Source organism: Thunnus albacares, chromosome 12 (assembly GCF_914725855.1).
Source record: "Thunnus albacares chromosome 12, fThuAlb1.1, whole genome shotgun sequence".
Taxonomy (NCBI): Eukaryota; Metazoa; Chordata; class Actinopteri; order Scombriformes; family Scombridae; genus Thunnus; species Thunnus albacares.
Window position 1 is genome coordinate 14,838,923 of NC_058117.1, and position 27,681 is coordinate 14,866,603.

The 27,681-nt window shown below is 41.2% G+C and overlaps 2 protein-coding genes and 1 long non-coding RNA gene across 6 annotated transcripts in view; 1 reads left to right on the top strand and 2 right to left on the bottom strand.

The window, feature by feature from the left end:
- ptch2 (patched 2) overlaps nucleotides 1–6,009 on the bottom strand; it is a 30,493-nt gene extending 24,484 nt beyond the window's left edge. Inside the window, exons 1-2 of the mRNA XM_044367794.1 lie at nucleotides 5,397–6,009; nucleotides 3,553–3,745 (exon numbers count right to left, since the gene is read on the bottom strand). Of these exons, the coding sequence (XP_044223729.1) occupies nucleotides 3,553–3,745; nucleotides 5,397–5,543 (340 nt within the window). The 5' untranslated portion in view covers nucleotides 5,544–6,009. The remainder of the gene's footprint in view (nucleotides 1–3,552; nucleotides 3,746–5,396) is intronic.
- On the top strand, nucleotides 465–26,606 carry LOC122993545. The gene is made up of 5 exons (XR_006406403.1): nucleotides 465–477; nucleotides 3,536–3,539; nucleotides 6,509–6,520; nucleotides 6,715–6,717; nucleotides 26,542–26,606. It is a non-coding gene; the product is annotated as an uncharacterized LOC122993545 (long non-coding RNA).
- Nucleotides 16,865–27,681, bottom strand: part of eif2b3 (eukaryotic translation initiation factor 2B, subunit 3 gamma) — a 38,126-nt gene continuing 27,309 nt past the window's right edge. For 3 of the 4 annotated variants that reach the window (XM_044367795.1, XM_044367797.1, XM_044367796.1), the window contains 6 exons: nucleotides 26,043–26,179; nucleotides 25,538–25,731; nucleotides 25,280–25,342; nucleotides 24,911–25,059; nucleotides 21,219–21,322; nucleotides 16,865–17,112 (listed from right to left, as the gene is read on the bottom strand). In XM_044367795.1, coding sequence (XP_044223730.1) covers nucleotides 17,060–17,112; nucleotides 21,219–21,322; nucleotides 24,911–25,059; nucleotides 25,280–25,342; nucleotides 25,538–25,731; nucleotides 26,043–26,179 — 700 coding nt within the window. In that variant the 3' untranslated portion in view covers nucleotides 16,865–17,059. The remainder of the gene's footprint in view (nucleotides 17,113–21,218; nucleotides 21,323–24,910; nucleotides 25,060–25,279; nucleotides 25,343–25,537; nucleotides 25,732–26,042; nucleotides 26,180–27,681) is intronic. The other variant, XM_044367798.1, reaches the window with a different exon arrangement.

Sequence of the window (27,681 nt, forward strand, 5' to 3'; positions counted from 1 at the left end):
TCCCTAGTTTCATAGATTTTAAGTTTAGGCAACCAACTTCTTTCTCTTTAAAATACTCCCTCTCACAGCCCTTTATGGTGATGAAAAAAAAAATACTATTACTATTTTTTCAAGTGAGACAGGCAAAAACGGGCACAAAAAGTGTCAGCTAGCCATAAACCTTCCACCCTGTTCCTGCCCCAACCCCCCAATGTCTACTCTCATCCCTCTCTTCTTCCTGCACCTCTTTTTACGATCTCTCTTTTCTGCTTGTAGACAATACAGACTCAAGTCACACGTTGCCTCGCTCGCATCAACTTTCACACTCTTAAAGGTGGGCAGGCTGTATAACCCTGTATAATGACTGTTTACAGTGTGCAAACTGTATTTACATTGAAATGAGAGAAATATCATATAATTCAGGCACTTCCCACCAAAATGATATATGCTGCTGAAGGAATAAGGAAAACATCTGCATATAGTGTTGATAAATCAAGTGTCATCTTACTCTGTGATACAACATTTAAAGAACAGCTTACAAAACGAGACCTATGTAAGTTATTGAAGTTATTTTGATGGGTGATGTCTGTCTCATATTCTCTCAATGACTGAGCAGTAAGCCAGAAATAGTCCTTAATCCCCTTGTCAGACTAAACACCCTGATACTGAGGCTTTTATTCTCACCTACACAGGTGTGAGGACTGAAGGCATGACTGAAGGCATGATTAACCCTTTTACTTCAGTTGCATGTCCTTCTGGGAAATGCACACAATGATAAATTCCACACAATAATCTTTAGGGCCAACAAAAAATGATTCAAATAAAGGTAAATACTCTAGAAGTATGTTTGCTTGGGAATGCACAGCACAGAAGCTAACTATACCGACCTCCCATTCTGTCTTTCTCTGTCTACTCTTTCTAGACACAGACTGCACTGCTGTGCTCTGCTACACAGTGTTTTGGTCCTGTAGGAGGGAGGAAGCAATTAAAAAAGCCCTGGTGGCCTGACTTCACAGAGCAGGCAGACAGACAGGTAGAAATATAAACAGACGCACACAAAGCACAGGCAGACAGACGGGCACGCAGTCAGGAAATTCAGACAGGAAGACAGACGGCCGGGCAGGCTGTACGCACCGAAGGTGGCAAAGATGACAAGTGTACGTGCGTGTGTGTGTTTGTGTGGGTAGCTGTGGGGGCAGCTTCTAGTATGAATATATGATGGGAAGCATATGCCACTAACACATCCACAAATACACACACACACACACACACACTTTCACACACAGCTTACACCGTGTTGGCAGAGTGTTAACACATACGGTGTCAATTCACAGCTATGATTTGACTTGTTGATTCTGAACAAATTAGGACACAAGTGGAAAAGCCTTGTTTATGCTGTGTTAGGAAAGAGCTGTTTCATAAGATTACTTGTCAAATATGATGAATATGTATTAGAAGTTCCTTTTAAGTAAAGATATACATGAAAAGATCATTCTTGCTTATAGTGCGCAGTTCATAAAATTGAATGGTTAATATAGAAAACTATTTTAATATGAAATCAGCTGTCTTATTAGCGAGCATATCATTCCTCCCTCTTGTGTTCTGGCTTATGTGCAATGGTGCATGTGTGTGTGTGTTTTACTGTGTTTGTGTGTGTGTGTGTGTGTGTGTGTGAGAGAGAGAGACAGAGAGAGAGAGGGAGAGGGAGAGACAGAGGGAGAACTAACCTCTCCTTGTTACCGAACCACTTTACTCTCCATTGAGGCCCTAGCAGCTTTGTCAATGGGCTATTGGTGGAAACAAGGCAGGCAGAAACTTTAGAAACATGGCCACGGCCTCTTAAAGGCACAGCATTCCTTTTCAACCCCCCAGTTCAACTCTCTCAATCCCACAGCAAAACAACTGGCACACAAACATCTAAACATCTCCTTTAAGCAATGGCTCTGCCAATTAGCTCAAGAGGTAATCCTGAAGCTTTACACTAACCAGAATGAAACCAAAGAAAAAAGGAAACTGTGAATATTAAAACTCTTGTTGCCTGTTTTTGTAGAAGGTTCAGCCTTTTCCTTCCAGCCTCTAACTAATAATTTAAGTGACTACATTAATGGAGATTGTTTTTTAAATTGTGCCCGACTGAGGGACTTATTTAAATTCCTGTGCAAGTGAAGCGCACACAGCCTCCAAACACTTCTCCTGACACCGGCGGTGTGTGATTTCTCTGACACCTCCACACAGCTCCTGTGGGAGCCGCCTGTCCCCGTCCTCTAGTGACATGGTGGGCTTAAAAAACCCTATAGAGTCTGTTTATATTCACCAACTGCTGTGGCGCTTTTAGAGCGTGCAAAACAGGTGGGTAAACTTCAGCTGCATTCACTTATATTTTTTCTTCTTGTGAGGAGGAGAGGAGGAGGGAGGGAGGGAGGGAGGGAAGGAGGGAGGGGGTTTAGGGAGGTGGTGCCTGCTTGCCTGCCTGCCTGCTTGCCTCTTGTTGAATGGAATCCAAGAATAGTTAGGGACCACACAGGGAGCCGAGGGGGGAGGGGTCAGAGCCCTCAAAGATGGCTAACCATTCACACAGTCCATCTGCTGCGGGGATCAGCCCCGGCACTGAAAGCCTGGGGGTTTAAAAGGAATTTGGCCAGTGTGAAAAACCAAATAAAGCTGCTGCTGCCCCCTGAAAATGTACAGATAACTTCAACGTAAAACGCAAAGGGGGAAGGAAAAAAAAGAGAGTAGTGTCAAATGTAAAGAGAATTTGTGAGTTAGCTCAGAATCACAAACACAGTCATGCCTAAAGCAAGAAAAAAGATAGCATATGTCTGTGTGCCAGAAGAGGAAGAGAGAACATTGTAATGATATAGTGTCAGAGGTGTTTCTCAAGTAAACTGTGATTCATTGAGAAATGAACAGACGTGAAGGAACAACAACACATACTCCAGTTCACAATGCTGAAGACACATACAGACACAAGCTACTGTTGAAAACAAAGTTGATACTCTTATCCACAAGCAAATTGTTATTTGTACTCCTATTATGTAGTGGCCATGATGTGAAAAATGTACAGAAATGTGCTCATTTTCATTCAGCCAAACATTAAAAAAACTACTACAAAACAGCTCCCATAAATCCTGCTCCATGTTGCTGCTCCAGTCAGCATTTCAGCCAAACAAGTAGTCAGTCTGTCAGTCACTGAACACCTAGTGCCCTCCCATGGCACTGAGATGACACTAACATGGCCACCCTGCATCTTCCCACCAGCCACTATTGTCATTCAAACTCCAATTACACCCGGTGGAAAAAAAAAAAAAAAATCAATGTTCAAAAACTTTGAGCTGACTAATGTGAACAGAAAAATCCAGCCACAAACGTAAGAGTGAACTCAGAATGGTGGCGTAAGTGGAAGATGTGATGTTGTATGTGTGTGTGTGTATGTGTGTGAAACAGTAACAACACCAGACTCTGGAGCAAAAAGAAAAAAAAAACGGCTCATGCTAAGAATTTGTACTGCTGCTTCACATGAATCTTTGCTTCAAAGCAACACATGCTACACCAACAGAGATGTCTCAAACTCACCTTCCACCCATAGCTGCTCGATGTCTGTTTCGATGGCTGCGACTCTGAGTCCCACAGAAAGAGCCCCGAATACTAAGAGTCCAATAAAGAGAACCTTCCCACAGTGCCTCTGGATGTGGCAGCCCAGAGAGAACAGGAGGGCCTGGAACCTCGCCCGGATCCACAGAGGAGCTTTCTGACCTACCGCCTTCCCCTGGATTGAAGCAGGAGGGAGGGCGAGAAAAGGACAGTATTGTTATTACCATGTTACCGTTTATTATACATAAAGAATGAATCATTGCACACCTGTCCACAAAGGCAGGTTACATAGCTTGTGTTTCTATTTGTGCCTTAAGTTTGTAGATTTTGGAGCTCAGTGAAACATCCAAAACACTGGATCACATGTATATCTGTTGTCAGAGAGAAAGAGCTGTCTTTCTGTAAAATGAAGTTTTGTATAACATGATGAAAAGTTAAGGTGCTAACTAGCTAAGCACAGCTTTAACACCAGAGCTGTCCTGCCTTGCGCGTGCTGTCAGACTCACGTCCATCAGCTGAACTTAGACCAGACCTAGGACAGGATCTCCCACGACACAACACATTTAAGATGATTTAGGCTGCACAGTTGTGGCAATAATCTGCACTAATATTAAGTTTGTTTTGGGAAACTAGTTCCAAGTGGGTTCAACTTACAGACTCCAGAGAAACAGCAATGAAAAGGTCTAATAAGAACCGGCCAAACATCATTTTCATCAGCCAAAAACAAACCCACAACTCAATGAAAGCTACAGTTAGAGATGATAGTTGCAGTCTAAAAGTTGCAAAAGTAACAATCCTGTCTAATCTAAAAGATGTCATTCTATATAGACACTCTCTTCATTGAGTATGTAGTACAAAGTCATCACTATACATGAACTGCTGTTGGAAAAAATATTGATAGTTAAGTTTTGTTGACATTTTGAGGGTAAATAGAAGCCTTGTTCCATCACTTTTTCATATCTTTACATATAAACTAATCCACACTCATGTTTACAAACGGAGTTTCAGCTGACATATATTTCACTACAGTAACCTACATTCTACACTTTTGCTCTAATCTTTAATACAACTAACTGTTCAAATCTCCACTTCAGGTAAAATCATTCAGTCCCTGTGATCAGGCTACAAATGTCACTCCTGCAGACGACATTGCACTGGTGTTGTGGTTTCTCTCAGCAGTGCTGAAACACGTCCAAGCATCCGGGCGGTCCAAAGATGCTTTGTCAGATCAAACTCAATCAGTGAATTCCTTTACAGGACCCACCACATTTCCAAACAGACCCCGGGCCAGTGCGCTCTGCGCTGCCTGCACAAAGCCAAAAACACGCACAACACGGCTGAGATATGTGGGAACAACCCCGCTCTCTCACTCCCTCACGGTGGAGAAATGAATGAGAATCTGATGTCCATTCAAACAAAACAGCGAGGTTAACATGCTGCCAAGTATGAAAACACTTTATTCTGTTTTTACATGTCATCCGTTTCGTCTCAGTAAACACAAAGTAGCCTGTATGGTTTCTGTTGTCAACCTCTGATGACAGTTTCTACTCTTTTTCTTTACATAAAGAGAAAATTAAAGTGAACTAGTTAAACTGCTCTACTCCTGGTTTCACTGTTGACTCCCTCAGGGAGCTCCGGTGGTCCCCGAACCCCGGTCTAGGAGCTGCTGCTTCAGCCTACCCCTACGTTCCCACATGCGCCCTCGCTTCCCGATTAGATAACGACTAAATCAAAAGCTCCCTTTGAAGACTTTTCATTCATAGTTGCCGACTGAATGAAAGCTGCCCTCATAGTAAATCCACACTAGACTGCGAGTATTGTATCACCTTTGAGATCTGTTTAAGTGCGAAAGCAGCGTGGCAGTAGCTGGGTCTCCGGAGCAGGTCTGGGTTCGCAGGCGGCTGGGAGCGCGTATAACTCGGGGGTAAATCTCCAAAGACGCCGGCCCCTGGGACCCCGCGATCCGAGGCCATAGTCCAAAGAGGGTGAACGGGGCGCAGAGCGAAGCGACAGAGAATCGGTGCGAGTTCAGAAAAAGCGACAATAATCCAACATAGAAGAGGAGCGCATCCAGCACCGCCGGCGACAAGTTAGAAGAACGTTTTCTAGTCTTCCTTGGAGCCAAACAAGTCTCGAAACTCCATCCCAACATTATGCGCCGAAATCCGTATAGATCCTTCAGTCTTCATTCGTCCAGATAGTTTATGAAACGACGTCTCAGAGAGGAGTAGTAGTTGTAGTAGTAGTAGTAGTAGTAGCCTATGTCTGAGCCGTCCGTGTCAAGTCTAACTCCGATCCCGTAGCGGTAACATTTGGAGAAGTTCGCCTCTCGGCAATTCCTGAAAAGGGAGGTTTGATGGAAAAGTGCTCCGGCTCCCATTGGCCAAGGAAGAGGCAAATTACTTTGCAAACATCGCCTATTATTAGCTGCTAAGCAACAGCTCACCAAAGTGGAGAGAGAGGGGGACCACCCAGGCTGCTGCTGCCTGGGCTGGAGGGGAGGGGAGGAGGAGGCGGAGGACGGGGAGGAGGGGGGAGGGAGAGAGGAACTCTTTCAATAAACTCCGCACAGCCGCGCGCACGCACGCACACATACAGACACACACACACACACACACACACACACACACACACACACACACACACACACACACACACACATGCGCGCACGCTCACGCACACAGCTTGCTGCCTGCCCGCCTCACTTGCTCTCTGAACATTATTCCCAGTGGCCTGGCCCTCCAGTTTGTAAGAAGCAATCGCACATGCCATCTATTGATACAACAGCGATAGGCACGCACGCACACAATTTTCAGAGTTTCTGTTTCATCAGCAAAGGCCAATCAGTGAAAGAAAAAAAAAAGTTAATTCAGCTTTTCAGCCATTTAGCAGGAATGTAAACATGTGATTCTCTTTTTTTTTTATAGTAGAATTACAGATCTTTCAACACGTTTCATATCACTTCAGGGTGTGTTTGATGAGTTTTTTAGAGCCTCATATTTGGTACACCTCAAAAATACATTTTTACCCTTTGAAATCTTTGCTGTGAGTGCAGTTTGTTCTAGGCAGCTGTGACATGAAGTGTGTAGGTTTTTAGCACCAACAGCTGTAACCTCACCTCTTATGGCCACAAGCTTCTAAAAGTAGGTTGATGGGTTTTCTGACACCTTAGAAAATATAACCCCGTGTCCCTATAAAATTACCATTAAAACATCACAGGAATTATTCCACATATGCATCTCTTTCAAAACACCTCGGAGCTGCCTGGCTCAGAGTGACACCCTTATCTCCGTGAAGACTTTTGGAAAGTTTCCATGTCTTGCCATGCATGATTTCGTGGGTTCAGAAAGCGGTTCACCTAAGAACTATACGCCATAAAATGAATGAAAGAAAGAAAGACAGAGGCTTCTCAGGTGAGTCTGTTTTCTAATCTCTAAAGAAAAAAAGAGGTTAGAAGTGTCTTGGTGGTTTGCTAATGTAAGCCCCCATTGGCCCCACTCATGACAGTATGAGGGTGAAGAACAAACACTTTACCAGATTTCACTGTCACTGCTGTGTGGAACATTTGTCAGGTGGTTGGTGCTAATTTGAGGCCCTTTGGGTGACTGTAAAACAATTTGAAGTTGAAGTGAAGCAATTTGAATACAGGTGTTGGTGCTGTAGGTTCATTCCAGTGTTGACAGCTAGGTCCAGGTCCAGTCCATGTGACAGCTTGTTGTTGAGCTGTTACGTCCATCATTATCACCCAGAGAGCGATAGAAGGATGTGATGTTGTATCTGATGTAGTTAATCATAATGATGGAAAAAAGGCGCAGTGAGAAGATTCACTTAATATTTACTGTTGCAACTGTGACGCCATGAAAAAAAATGGAAAGTGATATAAGGAATACATATTTAAGTTTAAGAGTAACAGTAATTATCTTAGTGGTAATAAAGACACTTTTTCTAATCATTTATCATGTATTTGTAAACACTACAACGTGTCTTTAGATTGTACACTCACTTTTGGGATTATACCCATTTTCTAGAAAGGCAAAGGTGAAGCAAGTTAGAGCGATAGGCTGCATTTTCAACTTTTTACATGTTAAGAAACAAGAAAATCAAATTTGTTCATGGCTATTATCATAGATTTGATACAGCAATATACTTAGTGGAAAGATTTTTTTAATGGTAGTTTACTAGTTTTTTAGTCTTTAGGCTTTAATAAACAAGGACCATGCGCAAAAAACATTAATCTCAAAATGAGAAGAGATGATTTATGCCAGCTTTAGCTGTTAGCTAATTTCCATCTGCGGTCCCTGGCCAGGTACACACAGAACAATCTCCAGATAGCTACAACACTCTGACATAGTCTCTATCACACTAACAATTATACAGACAGTCTGTGCAAGTTCAAGCCTCAGCTGGAAGCATATTCCAATGTTTGATGGCATATATATACACTTTATATACGTTCTATATGACTTTTTAATAGGTCATGGGGTATTTAAACTAAACTGGCATTTACAGTATGCAACTCACAGTATAAGGTGTGAAATTTATATGAAAATGGTTGAGAGAATTTTTTTTTTGAATTGGCATCCATAAATCAGCAGTTTGTGTCCAACATGAGCTGCCTTATTTTGCTGTCATTGCCCTTTTCCTTCCAACGCTAAATATGAATAACTGCAAACAGACAACACGTAAAAGTAAAACCATGGACGCAGACTTTAATACTCATGTTTTTGCCACTACTATGAACAATATTAATCATCATAATCATTTTCATAATTAGTATCAATAATGATGAGGATTATCTTTAAATTATTTTTCTTATACATGCTTTTCCAAGTGTGATTTGGAATTGGGGTTGAGAGTAAAGATTACAGGGCTCAAGTTTCACCAATATTGATGGATAAGTAATCAATACTTTCACAGATGTTCGGTTAATGAGTAGACTCCCTCAATTTTAAGTATCTGTGTAACTCTTTTGTACCAACCTTCATAGATCAACAAACACAATTATCCAAGGACTGAGATACCTTTTGGAGCCACACCCAGACATACTTCAAATCTTTATTTTATAAATAAATAAAAGTGGGCACAAATGGGCAATATTAGATCTTTGGTTACAAAGAAAACAACAAAGATTCAAGTGTAGAGGCAGTTTTAAAACTTTAAGCATTTCTGCTGCTTCTATCTCTTGGTTATCTCCTGATGAAACAGCTAGTATACACTATTAACTCTATTGACTTGAAAGTAGGATCACAGGATACTGCTGTGAACTTCTCATTTTACCACTACACCGCCGCTCTTCAGTGATACACCTACATATATACTTACTCATCCATCTGTCCAAATGGAGGCGGCCATACGCTCTTATAATACGCTCACGTTCCTAGGGTGGCACTGGCCGGCCTGTTTTTCCGCTTTGTTGGAACTAGTTGGGCTGGACTGGGTTGGGTCGGGTTGAGTGGTAGAGGGAAACAGGCAGCTGGAAATGGGAGCTAATGTGGAATGTGAGGAATTGGGTTGTGTGGTAGGGGGCCCCTTCAAGCCTAACAAACTCAGGGAGGTCCGAGGCCTGGTCTGGAGGCCTTGGATAAATAAACCATCTGAGATGACCATGCGCTGTGCAGATATCTGCCATCACACCGCCCCGGCCTCCAAACACAAACCGCCCAAGCCCTCTCTCCCTCTTTTCCCGTCTCTCCGTCCTGTGTCCCACATGGTCCCTCTCCTTCCATCCATCCCCTCCTCTCTTTATCTTCTCAATTGTTCCATCTTCTCAACTTCTTTCTTTTCTTTTCTTAACACCTTCCTCTCTGTTTCTACTCCATTCCTGCTCTTCCTCTCTTTCCTTATCCCTCCCTCCCTATCTCCATTCCTCCATTTCATCTCTCCCCAGTGACTCCATCCATCCATCCGTTCATCCATGCATGCATGGCTGGCTGGCTGTCCGTCCGGGGTTCTGTATGTGCTATAGGCAGAGCTACGGAACCACTCTGGCATTCAGCTGTCTCACAACAGCCGAGACGCCCAGAGTTCAGGCCGGGAAAGTGTTTATTTATCAAAGAGAGAGGCTGTGAGGCTGCTCACAACTGCATTTCTTCTTTCTTTCTAACAAAGGACAAGTATAGGTGGATGGTAGACGATTCAGAAAAAGAGGAAATATATACGTTTTTCATTCTGGACCCACGAAAGAAGTGAGGTGAAAATAAAGCTTTCACATTAAAAGTACAGCACTACATCTAATATCATGAACATGTCTTGATTAGATTTAGTATATGTGCCGTAGATCAGCGGTTCCCATTCCCAGGCCTTTTTTGGCTTGTAACCCCTTAAAATGAGGCCGTACACCCTTGTGACCTCTCATCACAGGTTATGATGAGTGATTGTTTCATTTGAAGAAATTTTATAGGTGCCCAGAGGTGAAAGGATTTAGTATTTCACAAGAAGAAACAGAAATTAGGAAAAGTCAGGAAAAGATAACATACACATCGGCACTTTGCAACCCTTAGGTTGGGAATCGCTGCCGTAGATGATTTGATATCTATATAATGTACAAACAATCTATTTGAATTGAACATTTAAGTAAATGATTATCTATAGACCTTCTGTTTCCCCCTTTGAATATATGTCTTTAAAGTGTCATAAAGCTAATTAATGTGATTCCAGTTGGTCTTTATATGTCACTTGATATGCAGTAAGACGCCTGGATCAAACAGTCATAGCATATAATTTGTAGAAACATTTTAAAATTTGGGTAAGAATCAGATAAGTACACTCTAATTAACTTTTCTACACTTGCCAATGATTGTCTTTATATAATATAGTATTTAAATGAGAGAAAGAAAGTAGAGATCATAGCTATCAGTGTATCCATCGGTTTGAAATTCAAAATGAGTTGGGGCCTGAAGAGACAAAACAATCAGAATGAGGTTTTGGAGCATAAAAAGGCTTTTTAGGTGCACCAAACTGTTGCATGTTTAATGCATTATCCAAACCTCACACCTCTTATAAAGAAAATAAAACGATTGTGCAACCAATATCAGCGAAAAAACAAACTTGAAAAAAGTATCAATAAATGTTTTTTGATACAAGTCTAAAAAAAAGAGGCACATTTGACTGCAGTTTCAGGGTGACTGAAGTGATAATATCCACTTTTAAGGTGACAATCTAAATGAAATCATGCAGCCCTGAGTACATCTATGTGTGAGGGCGATTCACAATCATTTTTATCATGCAAACACAAGCAAGCAACACATCCAGTGCCGGAGAGACGGAGACATAACAAAAATTCCCTGGAAAATGTTTTCTTGAAATTGACATTGACTTTATCAGATGGAAGAAACCACAAACACATTTCAGGCCAACTGTTATCCAAATGAACAAATGATTTTCATGATAACCAAACAGAATATTTGGCTCTAGTCTGGCCGACTGAAAAAATAAATCTGTTCAAAAACACAAACAGTCGCATTTTTTGATGATGGGAAAAAATATACACCATAGATTAAATGAACCGAAACCTTTGACTTTTTCATCATGTTGTAAAACATCTTCAGTTTGGGTGTTCCATTTATATTTCACACAGTCATCTCACAGATATTTTTTGGGAATACCTGTAAGCTATTTTTCAACTCTACTGGTCTATAATTACACAATTTTCCCAGATATCAGTGAAAAGGCAAAAAGTTGCCCAGTAGCAGAGAGACACTTTCTGCATTGAGCACCTCTGTCAGTCTCAGAGGAGAGTTGAAGCTGCCACCCACAGTCTCACACAAGATTAATTATGATAATGCATTTCTTTACCCCTTTGTCATTGTAATGAATGGTTGCCTTTCTAGGGGAAAAACACACAAAACACAGAGAGACAGAGAAACACACTTTTCTTTAAGTCTTTGTTTGTGCGGTTGTAACAGAGGTATTGTCAGACACAGCTAGCAGGTGGTAATGCAAACTCAGACCTGTAGCTTTAAAAGAAAAGTGCACAACACTCACAAGCGTGTGTGTGTGTGTATGCATATGCATGTCTATGTGAGCAAACATGGCTGAAACGGTATAGCGTTTCAAAAAAGGCTCCGAACTATTGTGATCTGTTACAAATGATGAACAAGCTTATCAGAAAACCTTCTATTCAAATGTTTGGAGACAACACACAGCTGTCTTTAAATCACAGACATCATATTTAGATAAATTCTTGAAAATTGAACTCCTAATACATAAATCAGCTTTTTAAACATACACTTCCAGCTCTTTTTATTAATAAAAATGTGATCTATTAAAATATCTTTTACAAATAAAACGAAAAAGCTCAAACAGCAAACACCTCAAGTATCACTTTTACATGTTTTTGTTGAATTGAACACAATAAATTGATTTTAAGGGGGACTGACAAGTAAAATAAAGGAAATTGAAGGTTTGAGACATGAAAATGTGTGTATTTTTAATGATTTGGAATAGCCAACCACTTTGCAGTCAGTTTAACTAATAAGATTAGAAAGAAAAAGATCACCTGAGTGTGTAAAGCAGGTCAATCGTCTGTTTCTTCCTGTGATTTTACAGCAAAAGCGATTTAAGATGTGATCCCAATCAACCACCCAGTCAATGTTTAGTTAATTAGCCGGGGGCCTCCGCAGTGACAGACAGGGATATCTGGCTTAGTGTGTGTGTGTGAGTGTGTGTGTTTGTGTGTGTCAGGCATGTCAGTGAGGTTGTTATCCCATACATGGGATCTTTGTCTCCACACATACTCATTGTTGGCTGAGCAACATAAGCAACTGTTGTATTTCTAAAGCTTGTAAAAAGGGTGTTTGTGTGTGTGTGTGTGTGTGTGTGTGTGTGTGTGTGTATTCAGATGTTTAAGTTAGAGATGGTGCATGGTTGGGGTGGTGTTGGTGTGTGTGTGTGTGTGTGTGTGTTTGGGAGGGGGGTAGCATCTTGAAAGGTAGTGTGTGGAAAAAAAAAAAAGAGAGGGAGGGAGGAAATTCATTTGTGGCCGGAGAACACAGAAGACAAATTGAGGAAGTGTTGTGCTAATGTGTAGGGGTCAGCAGCAAACACACACAGGTTTCTGACTGACTGCCACTTGGGTGGCCTGCTCGCTCTCCCTGTCTCTCTTGCTCACCCACGATCAGCCCTCAAGCCATGAAGCCACCCAGCTACTCAAGCAAACCACCCCCACACCCCCACCCCACAACCCAGAGCTCAGACTCCACCCCACCTCTCTGTGCGCCTGCGTATGTCCATATCTCGCATATTTGTCTCCACCATCCATCCATCTATCCATCTATCTATCTATACTCTGTTGCTTGGTTGCTTCCCAATTCATTGTTTTACTTCATAAATTAAAGTTGAGGAAGGTCAAACACTTCCTCTCCAACTTTCTTAACTAATGTCCTGCTTACTCTAGATAATATACAGACTTTGCTTTGGACTGTTTTCACTTTTCCTTCTTCTTCAATAGAAAATAGTTCCTGTATGAGAGCCATTGCCAGTCAGATTTTTGGATGATCTGGATTAGCTGCAACATTGGTTCTTGATAAACACATTGCTGCTGCTTTTTTAAATGTATTTTTCAATACGTTGCGCACCACAAACAAAATTCCATCCACCTCTCCTTTGTATTCAGGTGGATATCTCAAAAAGTTGGCCCATAAAACCCAATTCTCCACCATTATTGATAAGTGTGAAGATTTGCTTTTTGTAATTTGGGTGATTTGACCATTTAAACTAGTGACCACCAAACCAGCTGTATCCTATTCATTAGACATAACTTTGGAGGGACATGTGAGACACGAAACGGTGTCAAAATAATACAGCCAAAAGTGTCATAAATTTCTTTTTATCTTGACTAAAACCATGACACCCATTTGAAACTTCCCCAACCAGCTCTGGGCCCCTTTCCAGACTGTGAAAAGGAAAAAAAACCCTCAATGTGAACAAGCCTGTTGAAACTCCAGACTTCTGTCAAGTTCTATAACATTAATGTCCTAAAGAAAGTGATGAAACACTCCGCACACAGGCATGAAAAACAACACACTTCAGCCAGAGACACACAATCTAGTAAGTGCAACAGAGAGAGAACTTAAAGCTGAAAAGTGTATATTTTGACATGAGCAAAAGAGGCTCATTTTAAAATGTCACTGCAAATGTGCAAGAGCATCTTCATTTATTTCATCCCTGTTGAAGCAAATCTTGCGGATGAATGTGCTGCCAACTAAATGGGTTATAATTGTTGCATAAAATGTTTCACTTTTCGGATCTCTTTTCTCCTCTCTGCGGTTGGAGATAGATTTGTTTGGGATGCATAATTAGATGAAAATCTTCTGTAGAGATGCGCGAAAATTCCACACTGCTACAGAACCAAAGACCAACAGACAGCCTGATATATGATCTGTGGCTTGACATCTGATCTCCAGATCTGCAAAGCAAACATGCACAATTGTGCACGCATGTGTGCGCACGCATAAATGCATTCACTCACGGCGGTGTGAGACAGCACTGATTAGTCGGTGTGACAGAGGATTAACAATAGTCGCTCACAGGTAAGTCTCTGCACACGTACATGCACACACACACACACACACACGCACGCACGAGCAAACACACGTATGGACTGGTAGGGCGGGTTCAGCCATGGTGGCGTTGTAAAGAGGGGACTCTGGGGTCTTTGTACAAATATACAAACCTCTACCCAAACACACCCAGCTGCCAGATCTCATCATGAGGTTGAGGAGAGAGGTCAGGGTGTGAGACCACTAAAAAGGTTTAACACAGTCAAGACAAAGAGCACAGACACAGTGAACCTTAACTGTGGGTTTCACCTTTTTAAATTCAAAATTCAGGTGACCTATGTGGTCTTTCACCTTCTTATCTAGTCACTCTTGTCGTGTGAGGAGACGGCTACAACTGGTTCCTCAATAAGTGACAAAATTCCTAGCTTGCTGTGACCCAGTTGGCAATACTCATTAGATGTGAATAATACTGATAAGAAAAAGATATTTTCAAATGTAGAAGTAACAACATGAATTAAGTAGTTGAAGCAGGTAAAGGAAAGCAGCCTGGGGTAAAAAATCAACACTGGTAAAATAGTAAAAGAGTGAAGTCAACAACAATCTTTCCATTTTCAAAAGTTTTCTCAAGGAGAAAGTTGAATTTGTATCTGAATACTGAAAAGTAGGACAGGAATTGCTTAAAGGAATATAAACACAGGTACAACAAGGAGGATGGAAAAGTACTGGACCCAGAAATATTTCAGTCTGTGAGCTGAAGCCACATCTACAGTCAACACAGTGGGAAGACAATTCTGTGGTGGGGCCTAAATGGCTAAATAAAGAATACTTTTGTTTCGTTAAGCTGTTCATCTTTTTCAGCTTGGGGACCCACATTTATGGAATGTATTTTGTTCAAATGAAAGCGAGACTCCTCGTTTTGCATCCCATCTAATAGTTTAAAAACTAAAATCTGCAATGTTTGGTAAGTTGTTTTGTCAGGTTGCACCTGTTCTGGTACCGTCCACGAAATATTTGCCCCCAAGTCAACAGCTCGGTCGATGGCATTTTTACTTTGCCACACAGCTGGATACAAACTATGAGGTGAGACAAATCCACACTACATACTAATCGTTATAGTGTATGGGTTAAGCAGTTAGTATACAAGAAATGAACATACTATACCATATTAAACTAACAGGAAATGATCCAATAAATTGGATGTCAAACAAACTGTGACAACGAAAGAGAAAACAAACGTCTTCCTAAAAATGTAATAATGATCTTTTTGTTTTCAAGATATTTTTGAAGTCGTCTCACCATCACCCACGTTATTTTCATTTTTCCGCCTGTCAGCAGCTGCTCCTATTTCCTTTGTGCATTGCACTGTGGGAGAATAGTGTACATCACACTCAAAAAAACAACTGTATTTAGTTAGTATGCATACTGTACTGTCTGGTTTGACTTTATTTCATCTTGTCACTTTTCGAGTGAGAGCACAATATAGACTCACGTCTGCTTAGAATTAGTATATAGTATGGAAGAAGGACACGCCGGATGTAACGAGCACAAAACTTGATGCTCTGCTATCTTTGTTGATGCTTAAAGGGGCTTTCCAACAATAACGTTTGTGGGCTTATGAGGCAGATTTACAAAAATAAATCTGCATCACATTTGATACAGAAGAGGCTGTTTTAATCCCTAGTATAGGTCAACCATAAAAGGACTGGATCCTACATTTCCCATGATGCAGCTAGATAGCATCTTTTGTTACACCCCCGGTTTGTAACACAGACTTTCTGTTAAGAAATAAGCGGTTATAATAATAGTTAATAATAGTTTGGAATACCAACCCAGGATAACTCTGATGACATCATCAGTGTTATTTCCTCAGACTGTAGAAAGGCTCCTTGCAGAGCTGAAGAAGACATTATTCAACTGTTGTTTTGACGGGCAAAGTAGTACCCCACATGAAGCCCCACTTTCAGAGTGAAAACATGCAGAAAGTTACAGATCTCTGAGTAAAGAATCTCTTATGTTGAGCAAAATCAAGTGCACCTTCATCAACAAACCTGTACTTTACAGTGTTGAAACATCATAATCAACATCATAATCGGGCCGCAAGAGACAGTCTAAATGACTCCTGCAGGACCACAGACACAATAGGAAACAGAGGACAGTAAATCTGACACACACAAACACACACAAACACACACACACACAGAGCACCCCTACAGACATCCCTGCCCTCATCTTCTTCCTTCGTGACTAAGGAACTTCAAACCTGTAATTTGAGAAATGCTCTGCCGAAGGAATGCAATAAATCTTGTGACAGCAAAGGGAGCAGAAAGGGAAAGAAGAGGAGAAAAAAGAAAGAAAAGCGTCAGGCGCGAGTAAGTTTCCTCTTCTGCTGTGTGTGTGTGTGTGTTTGAGGGTGGGGTGTCAGTGTTAACTGATACAGGATCAAGCTGGGTGGTCTGGGACCTACACATACACCATTTTTGTGTACAAATAAACTTAACCCCCATGCCATTGTGGTCACCCCTCCCACTGCTTTTCTCTCCATCTCTGGACTTCACAGCTGCACGGTGTGCGCGTGTAAACACCATGCACATTCAAACGTGTACGAGTCTGCGCTCCTCCCTCTCCAACAGGGTGACTTGAGTAATTGAGTGCTGCTATTAGGAGACAGTAACGATCAGATAATAGCTAGTGTGGAGAAATGATTACAAAGATCTAGCTCAAACTGACAGTCGACATCACACAAAGTAATTTAAATCATCACCATCAAAATGGTTTAAAAACACCCAAATAACAGATTCAGGGGTTTAAGCAGATCTGTCTTTATTCAGACACAATTTAAAAAAAAAAAAAAGCCTATGAGAAGAGAGTGTGAAACCATCAAGCAGCAACCATGCTTCTGATTGGTCGGTCAGCCGGTGAATTCGTTGTCCTCTGTGTTTTGCTGCTCTGTGACTGGTTAATGAGGTGATGCCACTTCTTCCCTGTGGGAGCTAGATCTCCATCAGCTGGTCTGTTCCAACAATGACCTCGTTAGTCCTCTCAGCTGAAGAAGAAAGAGAAATGAATTAAAATTATATCAGAAAAGAAAAACAGGAAATCAAAGGCGGGTTTTGCTGTTGTGTGTAATTCAAAATTCAGGTGTTTTTATGGTTGAGAAAGCTGGAGGATCCTTCAGATTTATAAAACCCTCCCAAAAAAGACCGGATAAACAGAAAAATGTGTATAGCATATTGTGGCGAAAATAATCCCATCTTAACCTTATTTAATATGATATTCTACCATTTTCTGCTACTACACACAACCACTGTCGGGGTGAAAAATGTTTTTCGTTATCCTGTTCACTGAAGGAATTTATTGTGGTGAATACAATCAGCAATCAGCACTTTTTTACTAAAAACACATTTGGAGATCAAAACTTGATATGTCCTTGAATTTTAATGTGATAACTTTCAAGTGAATAAAAAGCAGCTAATCACAGATAGACGGCAGAGTAACAAAATCACAATTTTCAGAGGGCATGTCCAGCTGTGGTGCGTCAAATGTGTGTTTAAAGTGGAGATGAAATGACAAATGCCTTTTAACCCTTTAAGATCACATCCCTGGTTATATTGTGCAAATATTTAACAATATATACCAAAAAAGTACAAAAAAAAATCAATTTCTTTGTATTCTTACATCAAAATCCAATCATGTTTCTTCCTGTAAAACAAAGTATGACGTGTGCTTACGTATGTTTGAACCAACCCGTTTCAACCATGACATCCGCGCGTCAATCAGTCTTCAACTTTTAGCGGCACAGAGCTAAGATTTATTATGACATGCCCACTTTTCAATGTTCAAATTAAATTCCTCCCAACTTTATGTCCTGCCTGTCTATCCTGTTTCACTCGAAAATCCATCACAATACAGAAGTTAGATACTCTCGAAATGCTGTTTCACCTGGACTTTAACCAACATCATATACTGTATATATATGTACTATTACTGTTAATGAATCTGCACTGAAGACCTAAAGAACTTAACTGCTGTTTTGGCACAATTTATCTGATTTATTACAACTTTCAAACACAGTACTTTACTGTTGACTGAGACTATACTGGCATCCAAGATTTGAGACCTGGCTTCCACACAGCACTGCAATAACAGACTGACCAATCCAACATTTTAATCAGGATTACAAACACGGAAGCTGTAAAAATGATCTTGTAAATTTGGTATTAAAAACTGCATTACCACACATGGATAACCCAAACTTTGCCAACAAATCTAAAGGCAACAAAATAATTCTTGTAATGGAATACCTATCCAGTTCATTGTGATACCATACTGCTATGGATGTAACACAATGAAAAGCCTGACAGCTGAGAAGTCGATCTACAGTTTATAGTTAACGGGCTACAACATGCATATCTGCTTTATGGTCCTTTAATTTATTTGAGATCAGTCCCAGAATCAGTTCAAGTGTGGTAAGACTTAGGTCACCCTGACCGCTACTTGAACCCAACAAAAAGAAATAGATGATGCTTGAAACCAAGTCTGCCAGCATTTTCTCGCTATCTCTCTCAACCCACAGCCGGTTCAGCATGAAGAAAGCAGCCGCTACTCCTCCTCACATCCTTCCATCCCTCCGCCCATCCCCGAGTATCGGTACTGATCCAAAGCAAACGGTGGCAGAGACTAATGTTCCATCCACACAGACAGGTTTTAGTGTGAAGGAATCTGTTGCTCGGAGCAAGTTTATCCTCCGCAGTGTGGAGGGGAGGACAAATGGAGCATGGGACAGGAGGAGAGGGGGGTGACTGGACAGAAAGAGAGGAAAGGTTACTCAATTCGGGTTGATTGATTTGTCAGTAACTAATATAGTGTTTGAATGTCTTAATGTGTTGACAAATTTCTCATGCTGGGCCAGTGACAAACATGAGAAGAAGCCCGAACTCTTGCCAGACTGAAAAACTAAGAAAAGAAAAAAAGCCATGAATAAGACTGAATTGTTTCTGAGTGTCATCTTCAAGAGACAGATGGAAGGAAAGGAAAGAGTGTGGATCTGTCTCTGTATGACTACTGTATCAATGCACGTATGTGTGTGTATTTATCAAAGCACCCAGAGCAGAGGTATGTATCTATTAAATATCAACACCTGGCAGACCTGTGTATATATGCGTGTGTGTGTGTGTGTGTGTATATTGTATGAGTTTGTGTGTGAACTGTCAGGGTGGTCCTTAACTGCTAACAGCTTCAGCAGTAGAGTGGGTGTGTGTAATGTCTTTAGCAGCCTACGGTCATCTAGCTAGATTGGTGGCAAGAGACAATCCTGCACTTTATTATGATATAAAGTAAAAGGGGGGGTTAACAACCATTCGAGCTAATTATTTTAAATGTATTGGACTACTACTCATTGCTCTCTTTTGTTGATGTGCACTACTTAACATGTTGAGTAATAAGAGTATTCTGTACAGACATGTCACTTAGATAAACCTTCAGGTGTGTCGTTAGCCCGAGATTATCAGAAAACATGAGCTAAAGAAGAAGGAGATCTTGCTCTTTTTGTAGTCTATATTTCATCTTTCCCTGCTCAGGGTAAGATAGACTTTAATATCCACCACATGTGTGTCCGCATTTGCCAGAAAGCTAATGTGCCAAATTTTTACAATAATGAACAACACTATGATTCAAGAGCAGCTACAGTTATATCCCCTATTTGTCCTGGAAGAAAGATCGTTCTTCTATTGCTCTTCCTAAGCTTTCTCCCGTTTTTTTTTTTTTTTCTTTTAATAAAGAGTTAATCTGTATCCAAACCGAGGGTCTAAGGATAAGAGGGTGTTATTTGATGTACATATTAAAAAGCCTTCTGAGACAAACTTGTGATTTGGGGCTACATAAATAAACTTGATTTAACTCCACTATATCAAGCAGATCCATTTTAACAATCTGTTGAAGGGCCAATTTAATAAAGTTGAAGAGATGAATTGAAAAAAACTGAAATGATGAGGAAAGAAAATGTGGTATGAAAACAAAACTGTGTGTCTGTGTGTGTGTTCACACACACACACACAAAAAAAACATATACATCAAAATGCAAATTTTTGATCCATCAGAGAGACAAAAGACGGAGCTCTGATACTGTGTGACTGAACTTTGGCTATACAGTGTGTGCAAAACAATTATGCAACCAGGGCTCCAAGTTTCCAGTGTTCAATAACATAATGTTAGCAGCTATCTGCTGGCCAGTAGTAAAACCGCTGCCAACAAAAGCAGAAGCACTTTTGTTACAGTGATCACTCACTAGATGCTTCAAAAAGTCTCAACTGTTTCAAACATTTTCAGGCGAGTTTAGCTCAAATTCAAACTGTTGTTACTTAGAGCACCCTGTTGTTCACTCAATTAGGCTGCTCAGTCTGGTAGCCGGGCTTGCTCTCTTTCTCTATACGTGCGCGTGTATATGTGTGTGTGTGTGTGTGTGTGTGTGTGTGTGTGTGTGTGTGTGTGTGTGTGTGTGTGTGTTTTGGATGTGGCTGGAGGCTGCTGCTGTTGAATTCCGGGTGGTCCTGTTCTGGCCCTGCTCTCTAACCTCTCCATCAATGTGACACACACACATACACACACACACACACGCACATACACACACATACGCACACACAGCTAGCTTTGGGGACAAGAGGATTAAGGAAATAAAAAAAAAAAAAATCTCGGACAAATCTCTCTATCACACAGACTTCAGAATTAAGAAACTTTCCTAGTTGGCTAGAATGCTTGGCACTTAACAACGAAGGAGGTGGGGGGGATGGGGGCAAAGCTGTTGTATTGAACGGTTAGGTGTTTCTGTTATTTTGTCCAACCTGTGTTTATCCCGCTCCTTTCATTTAGTGGTGTAGCTTTGTGAAAGCAACCTTTGAGGTCTAGTATAAGGCCCTCACTGAATTTGGGGATGCAAAATGGTCAATTACTGTATGTTTTCCTCCATTCAAATGCTCAAAAATCAAAAAAATGTACATTCACGTTGTTGAGCAAGGTATCATCTGCTCCCACTTACAGTGAGAAGAAATTAAATAGTACACTTGATCAATACAATAAAAAGAAATTAAAAATAAAGCATTTTGTGGCCATTTTTTGTTTGCTATGTGTGTGTGTGTTCATGCTAGTGGGCCTCACCTTCTGGTTCGATCCGTTGTCCGTTTCCCACCAGACAGTATTTGAGATCTGCGCCTCGGCCGATAACAGCGTTACTGCAGATCACGCTGCCCTGGATATTACACCTGGAAACCAAATACACAAGTAGCATTAACCACATTCTTATCATATTCAAAACTTCATGTATAATGTGCGTAGGGTGCATTATAATATTACATGGGTGGCCAGCAATGCGCCTTGGAGAGCCAAGAATCTTGTTGGTTTTTATTCATACCAATCTACTGATTAGCACTCCTACATCAAACTGCTGAAGTGATGAGTTGGAGTGAAAACTTGCAGACTGCTGGCTTGCAACCCTTGAACAGTCATCGTTTATTGGCTCTGAGATTAAAGATAGGCTAATTTACCTCAGGGATTAATAAAGCATAATTCATTCTACTTCATTTGATGCTTCCAATATTAAAAGTTAAATCAACTACTCGACAATATTCCTTTTAAGAATATTTAAACCTCATTTTCTACGTGCAGACCTGAAAGAATTGAGCCAGTCGCTCATTTCTGGTACAAACTGATAGTTTATGAGCTCTTGAGTAATTAAAGATGAATATTTTGCTGGGAGAGGTTTGTTAGTGTTAAAACATAATTTTCCGATTGCTACTGTTTGCTCTTCAGGGCCCACTGGACGGTCAAACATGTTTATGGTTCATGTTCTGTTTTCTTCCTTGGAGCTTGTACACACACACACACACACACACATACATACAGTTCAGAACATTGATACTGGGAGCTGCCCAGTACAGCCACAGCCTTCCGCTGAGCTTCTCCACTTGTGCAGTTGTGGGTTGAGTGCCACACTTGAGGTCAAACTCATAGTAGGGACAATGAGGCAGTTTCCCCGTCACGGATCCTCCCACCTGCTCTGGACCCTCAAACGTACCCAATCAACTGAACTTAATGACATGACATTAGCATATATATTAAAGAACAACAGCAGCCCACGCTGTGTGCGCCTGTGTGTGTGTGTGTGTGCGCGCGCATGTTAGGACATTGTTGGCACCGTGCTAAGGTCCCACCTGAGCTGGCAGTGCCAACCCACCATGCACCCTCACATTCGGCCAGACCATCACCATAAAATTCTTGGAGAGGAGACACAGACAGTCTTGTGTGTCCTGTGTCGGCTAACCGTGGAGGGCATGTATATGTAAGTGTGTGTGGGATAGAGAATGTGTGTATGTGTGTGTGTATGTGTGTGTTTCAGCAGCTTGGGGAGACCAGCGGAGAATGTTGGTCTTGCCCAGGCAGTGACGCACACACCCTTGGCCCTCTGCACCTCACACACAGACAGGTTTGTATTGGCCCATTCTATTCAGGTGGTTAGGCCTGGAGGGAGAAATGTGTGTGTGAGTGTGTGTGTGTGTGTGTGTGTGTGTGTGTAAGTGACTGCCTAGGAGGTGGTGGTAGTTGGTGATGGGAGATTACAAGATTCAGAGTTTTGTAACATTAGAGAGAGAGGGAGAGAGAGAGACCACCAAAGAAGCTTCAGAGCTGAAACACCACTAATTACTAACACCAGGGCTCCTCCTTGCCATGACCCCCCCATCCTCCCTCCCTCTCTCTCTCTCACACACACACACACACACACACACACACATACACACGCACACACACACACGTCAACCCCCACCTCCTGTGCCAATCCCCCTGTAAAGTTGACCCCTACTATCCCCCTTCCCAAACATGCAGCGCTTTGTCAACAAGCTCTGGTCAGCTCCAAACAAAGAAACCAGAAATGCAAGGGGTTTCTGCGACATGGCCGGGGTCTGCTAATCCCCTCATACTGGCTCTTTCTTTCCTTCTTTCTCCTTCCTTCTTATGTCCTCAAAGAAAGAAAAGAAAGAATTGCAATTTCTTTCTTGCGTGCTAGCTTGCTTTTCCCCTCGCTTCTTTCTTCCCTTCTCCCGTCTCTCTCGTTCTTTCATGCCTTTGTGCGGGCACCTAACATGGGCATGATGAGGGTCCCCATGCTGGCTGGCTGGGGTCCCTGAAAGGCTTAAGAAGAGATGGAGAGAGACAGAGAGAGAAGAGAGAGAGATGGCGTTGAGGCCTTGATGGAAAGAAAAGAGAGGGAGGAGTAAGAAATTGAGATAAAAGAAAAGGAGCCTGTGAATGAGTGCATTAAAATCTGGACTCGAGGCCAAGATGAGTCTCTTTCCACCGGGGCTTCTGGCTAAGAGACTGAGAAGATCAATCTACATGCTAATTCTACAGTAGCTACTGCGTCTCTCTATACAAGTCCTCTTTTGTTGAAACCAAGCAGTCAATTTTGACCACTTAAACCAATGGTTGATCATGACGCATCACTAATCAGAGAGTAAAACCAGCGACACCGGCTTTCTTTGCCCTTTCCCAGTTAAGTCATGATGTTGTGATTAAATATCTGCAATATCATTGATGGTCCTTCCATGATTTTACTCAACAAAAAGGTGTTGTTACTTTTCAGCAAAGAAAATTTGCTGAAAAGTAAATTTACTGCAGTGGAGGTTTCTAAGGATAAAAGCATCTCGTTTGCAGAATTTGTTGCAAAACATCTGTAAGAAATTTGTGACATTACACAACTTTATAGCTGCAACCAATTGTTATTTCCGTAAGTTAATCATTGTTTATGTTAATCCCTTTGTTATCTACTGAATAAAATGTCAAAAATAATGTCAATGAGCTATCATAAGTTAAAAAGAGTCTGAGAAACAGCCACAAAAACACAAAATGTTCAATTTATAACATAAGAGATGGAGGAAACCTTCACATTTGTGAAGCTGTGTTGGACCATCAAAATCAGAATTGATACATTTTATGGCATTTGATTGTGTGATTGATCAATCACTCATTTCCGCTATACCAACATTTGTGAGATAATTTCTCAAATAGCCAAGACTTTCACTGTCTGGAGTACACCTTTCAAAGACTCAGTGGGAAGAACCAGTGGGAACTCTGGTAAAGGCGAGTAAATTAGTGGTTAAATGAAATATATGGATGTTGTGTGTTTCAGTTCACCAGCTTTGTGTTTGTTTGGAACTGGCCTCTGGCTGGTTGCACACCAATAGCAGCATTGTTAACTCAGCGCTCCCTGTTTGACCCCATAGAGCACAGAAAACAAAACCTGTTACACCTCCCATCAACACACACACACACACACACTCACACACACGCACACACACGCACACACACAGGAGTGCAGTGATTGAAAAAATAGGCACCATTGCTGTCAGACGTAAAAATGAAAAGATTTAAAGGATAAGGGCTAAAATTAGTTTTCCAAGTTGAGACTACACATCCTTTAAAAATATAAGATTAGTTTTGAGTGGGTGATGGTGATGAGACTCAGCACATAAATCATGACACAAAATTTCAAGTCATGAAAAAACATGACATCTGGATAGCGATTAAAGATGCTTTTAAAGTTTTTCCTGGCAACATAAGATGATTCTTTTTGAAACCTTTATTTACTAAATTCCGCTGCTTTGTCGAACACACAGTATGCATGTACTAACTGAACACTTGAGAAACGCTGACGTGAGGATTAAACCTTAATTCATAAACATGCCTTCGAGGTGAAATTCTTTTTCAGGCTAAATTAATGTCTTCCCAAAAGCACTTCAAAGTCAAAGTCATCAACGAGTGTGTGCATGTGTGTGTACGGATGTGTGTGTTCTCACCCCTCCTCGATGGTAACCCCGTGCATGATGATAGAGTTGGTGACTTTGACCTTCTCTTTTACAGTGGTGGAGTTTCCGATAGTGGACCTCTTTATGGAAGTCTTATCCGCTACCTGGCACTGCGCCCCGATGATACTGTCGGATCCCATCTGAGGGAAGAGTGAACGCATACACGAACAGAAAGATTAATCACAGAGATGCACACGAAAACAAGCTTCTCAAAAGCTGAAGTGTAACTCTGAGAGAGGTAATATTGAGGGAGCTGTGATAAATTGAAGAGGATTAGCAAAACAGATGATTAAGATGGAAATGCAACATAACCGAAATCTGAACAAGTGAAGAATGATACTTCCTGTTTATTACACTTACCTGACATCTCTCAGAAATGACAGCAGATGGGTGCACTGCTGGATCCTCGAACAGCTTTGGAGCCTAGCAAGGAGAGGAGAGAAGGAAGAGATGAGATTAAAAGCCCATGGAATACTTGAAAAATGATTAAAAACACTTTAAATACGCCTCAAGAGGAACTGGGCCATTGGGTCAAATGTACAAAACAAAATAAGCATGAGAATCTAGACTCTAAATACCCTCTGGACATTATTTGGAGCACGCTTTTGTCCGACTCACCAGACGGTTTGCCTCTATGTAAGCAGCTAGGGTGTTGACGCGGTAGCAGAGGCCCTGGTCCATAATGTGAACGTAGCAGCGGAGCTTTCCTCCGTGGTAAGCCTCGCTCATGTCACCGCGATGGTCGTTCCAACAGGAGCGTTTCTGAGCCAGCTGGAGGAGAGGCTCGTTGCATGATGAGATGAGGAGCTCTGCTAAGAGGCAGGAGGAGAGGAAGGTAGAGCAGCAGTAGGCGTTAATATGACGATAGCTATGTTAATAGCTTTTTGGGGAATTTTGTGTTTTCTTTGGGCAGACTTGTCATTTTTCGGTCAACTTGTTACATGGTCTGTCAGTATTAACTTACAACAAAAGCCAATATCTACATATTCTCCATGCTGAGGATTCAGAGCGATCTTAAATAGGTTATAGTTCTGTGGCTATTAAATCTTGCTCTTCCTCTGATTTTGAAGTATGAAGTTGTCATGTGTCAGTGCATGTGAGTTTGTCTGTGTTTAACACTCACCATGGTTCGTGGAGCCGTCATTCATTTTCTGGTTCTGATCATCTGTGTTGTCTTTGATTTTATGACTATTGGTTGTTTTGGAAAACTGCTTACGCACCAAATACGGCACCAGCTCACCGCGGATTGATGAGATTGACCTGCGATAAAAGAAGAGGAAAGGTATAAGTCTCAACATGCCACAAATGTGGAGCACACTACAAAGTCGTCAGTATCACAGGGAGACAGGAAGCCATTGATCCTGGTATAATTTGCTGTCTTTAGACCTCATAATTGTTACTTGGTGCAGAAGGGGTAACAGTGAAACAATAAACGAACAAGTATATTTGTGAGTAAGCTACTTTCTGGATCAGTAAGGTGTTTTGAATCCAAGTCCGTCTTAAAACAATAGTCAGGTGCCCATTTAAACATTGAAACATGTTTTGCTTAATTCGCTTCTGGACAAAAATGTATTTACAACTTTACCTGAAGCTCATATGAAGCTTCAGCTGTCCGGTTACAGTCTTTTTAGTGCCAAATTACCTCTTTTTGCTACTATCCTTCCACCTCTGCTTAACAGGGAAACACTGTCAGGGGGAATTTCATATTGAAAAGTCTGTAACTTTTAAATACTTTTTTTTTTTTTCACAACAAGGACTCTGGATTTTGGCCCCCATCACTTACATCATAAGTGCATTAGGAGGGGATCTTTTAATGGCCATTGATAGCAGGAGGAACGATTACAGTGAGCAAAACCTGTTTAAATGTTCATATGCACAGCTGACTATTGTTTTAAGACAGACTTGAAAAATTTGCGAACCTATCGTTTAACTCAAAATCTTTGCCACATATTTGCCTTTAACTTGCAATATCATTGGCAAGTGTCCAGCTACTATTTGTGCTGGATTCCTATATCAGCAGAAAGGAGAAGACGTCAGCTGTGCCAGACAAACCAAAGCCACTGCAGCGAGATTATACTACTTCATGTCATGTCCAAAGAATACTACTGTCTTGGTAGTCTTTTAGAAGGTGATGTAACTACATCACAATCGTGTCACGAATAAAAATCCATCTTGTCAATTAGAATTGAACATTCATCCAGACCACAGTGTAAGTAGTTGTATATTTTTATTACCTTTACACTTTATGAATAGCAAACAAGAAGCCAAAGGGTGCTTATGTACCATTATAATTAAAAAATAATTAAGTAGAGGAAAAAGAAACACGTTTTAAAAATGTGGTGAATGATGCATAACGCAGTTGTTACTTAAAGTATGTTTTTAAAAAATAATATAATGATAATTAGCACCTCATTTCCTTATGAGGACTTAAGCAAATAAAGCTGAATCATGCTTTCAAACGTGGAGGTAATTTCCCCATCTTCATTTATTTTTCCTCCTCTTTGCACTATGCTGTGCTCAGCCTTCCTCTCCACCACCACCACCCCTCCCCCGCCACCCCCTCACTCGCTCTCTCTTGCTTTCTTTAAAAAGGGAGATTAGAATTTCCATCTGAATGACAGGAGAAAAACAACAGTTACTCTGTCCATTTCTCCTTCAGTGTGTGTGTGAGAGAGAGAGAGAGAAAGAGCATGGAAGAGCAAAGGAGAAAAGAGAGAGGAGCAAAGAAAGAGCTGAAGAAAGAAATGAGTCATCAGACAAGA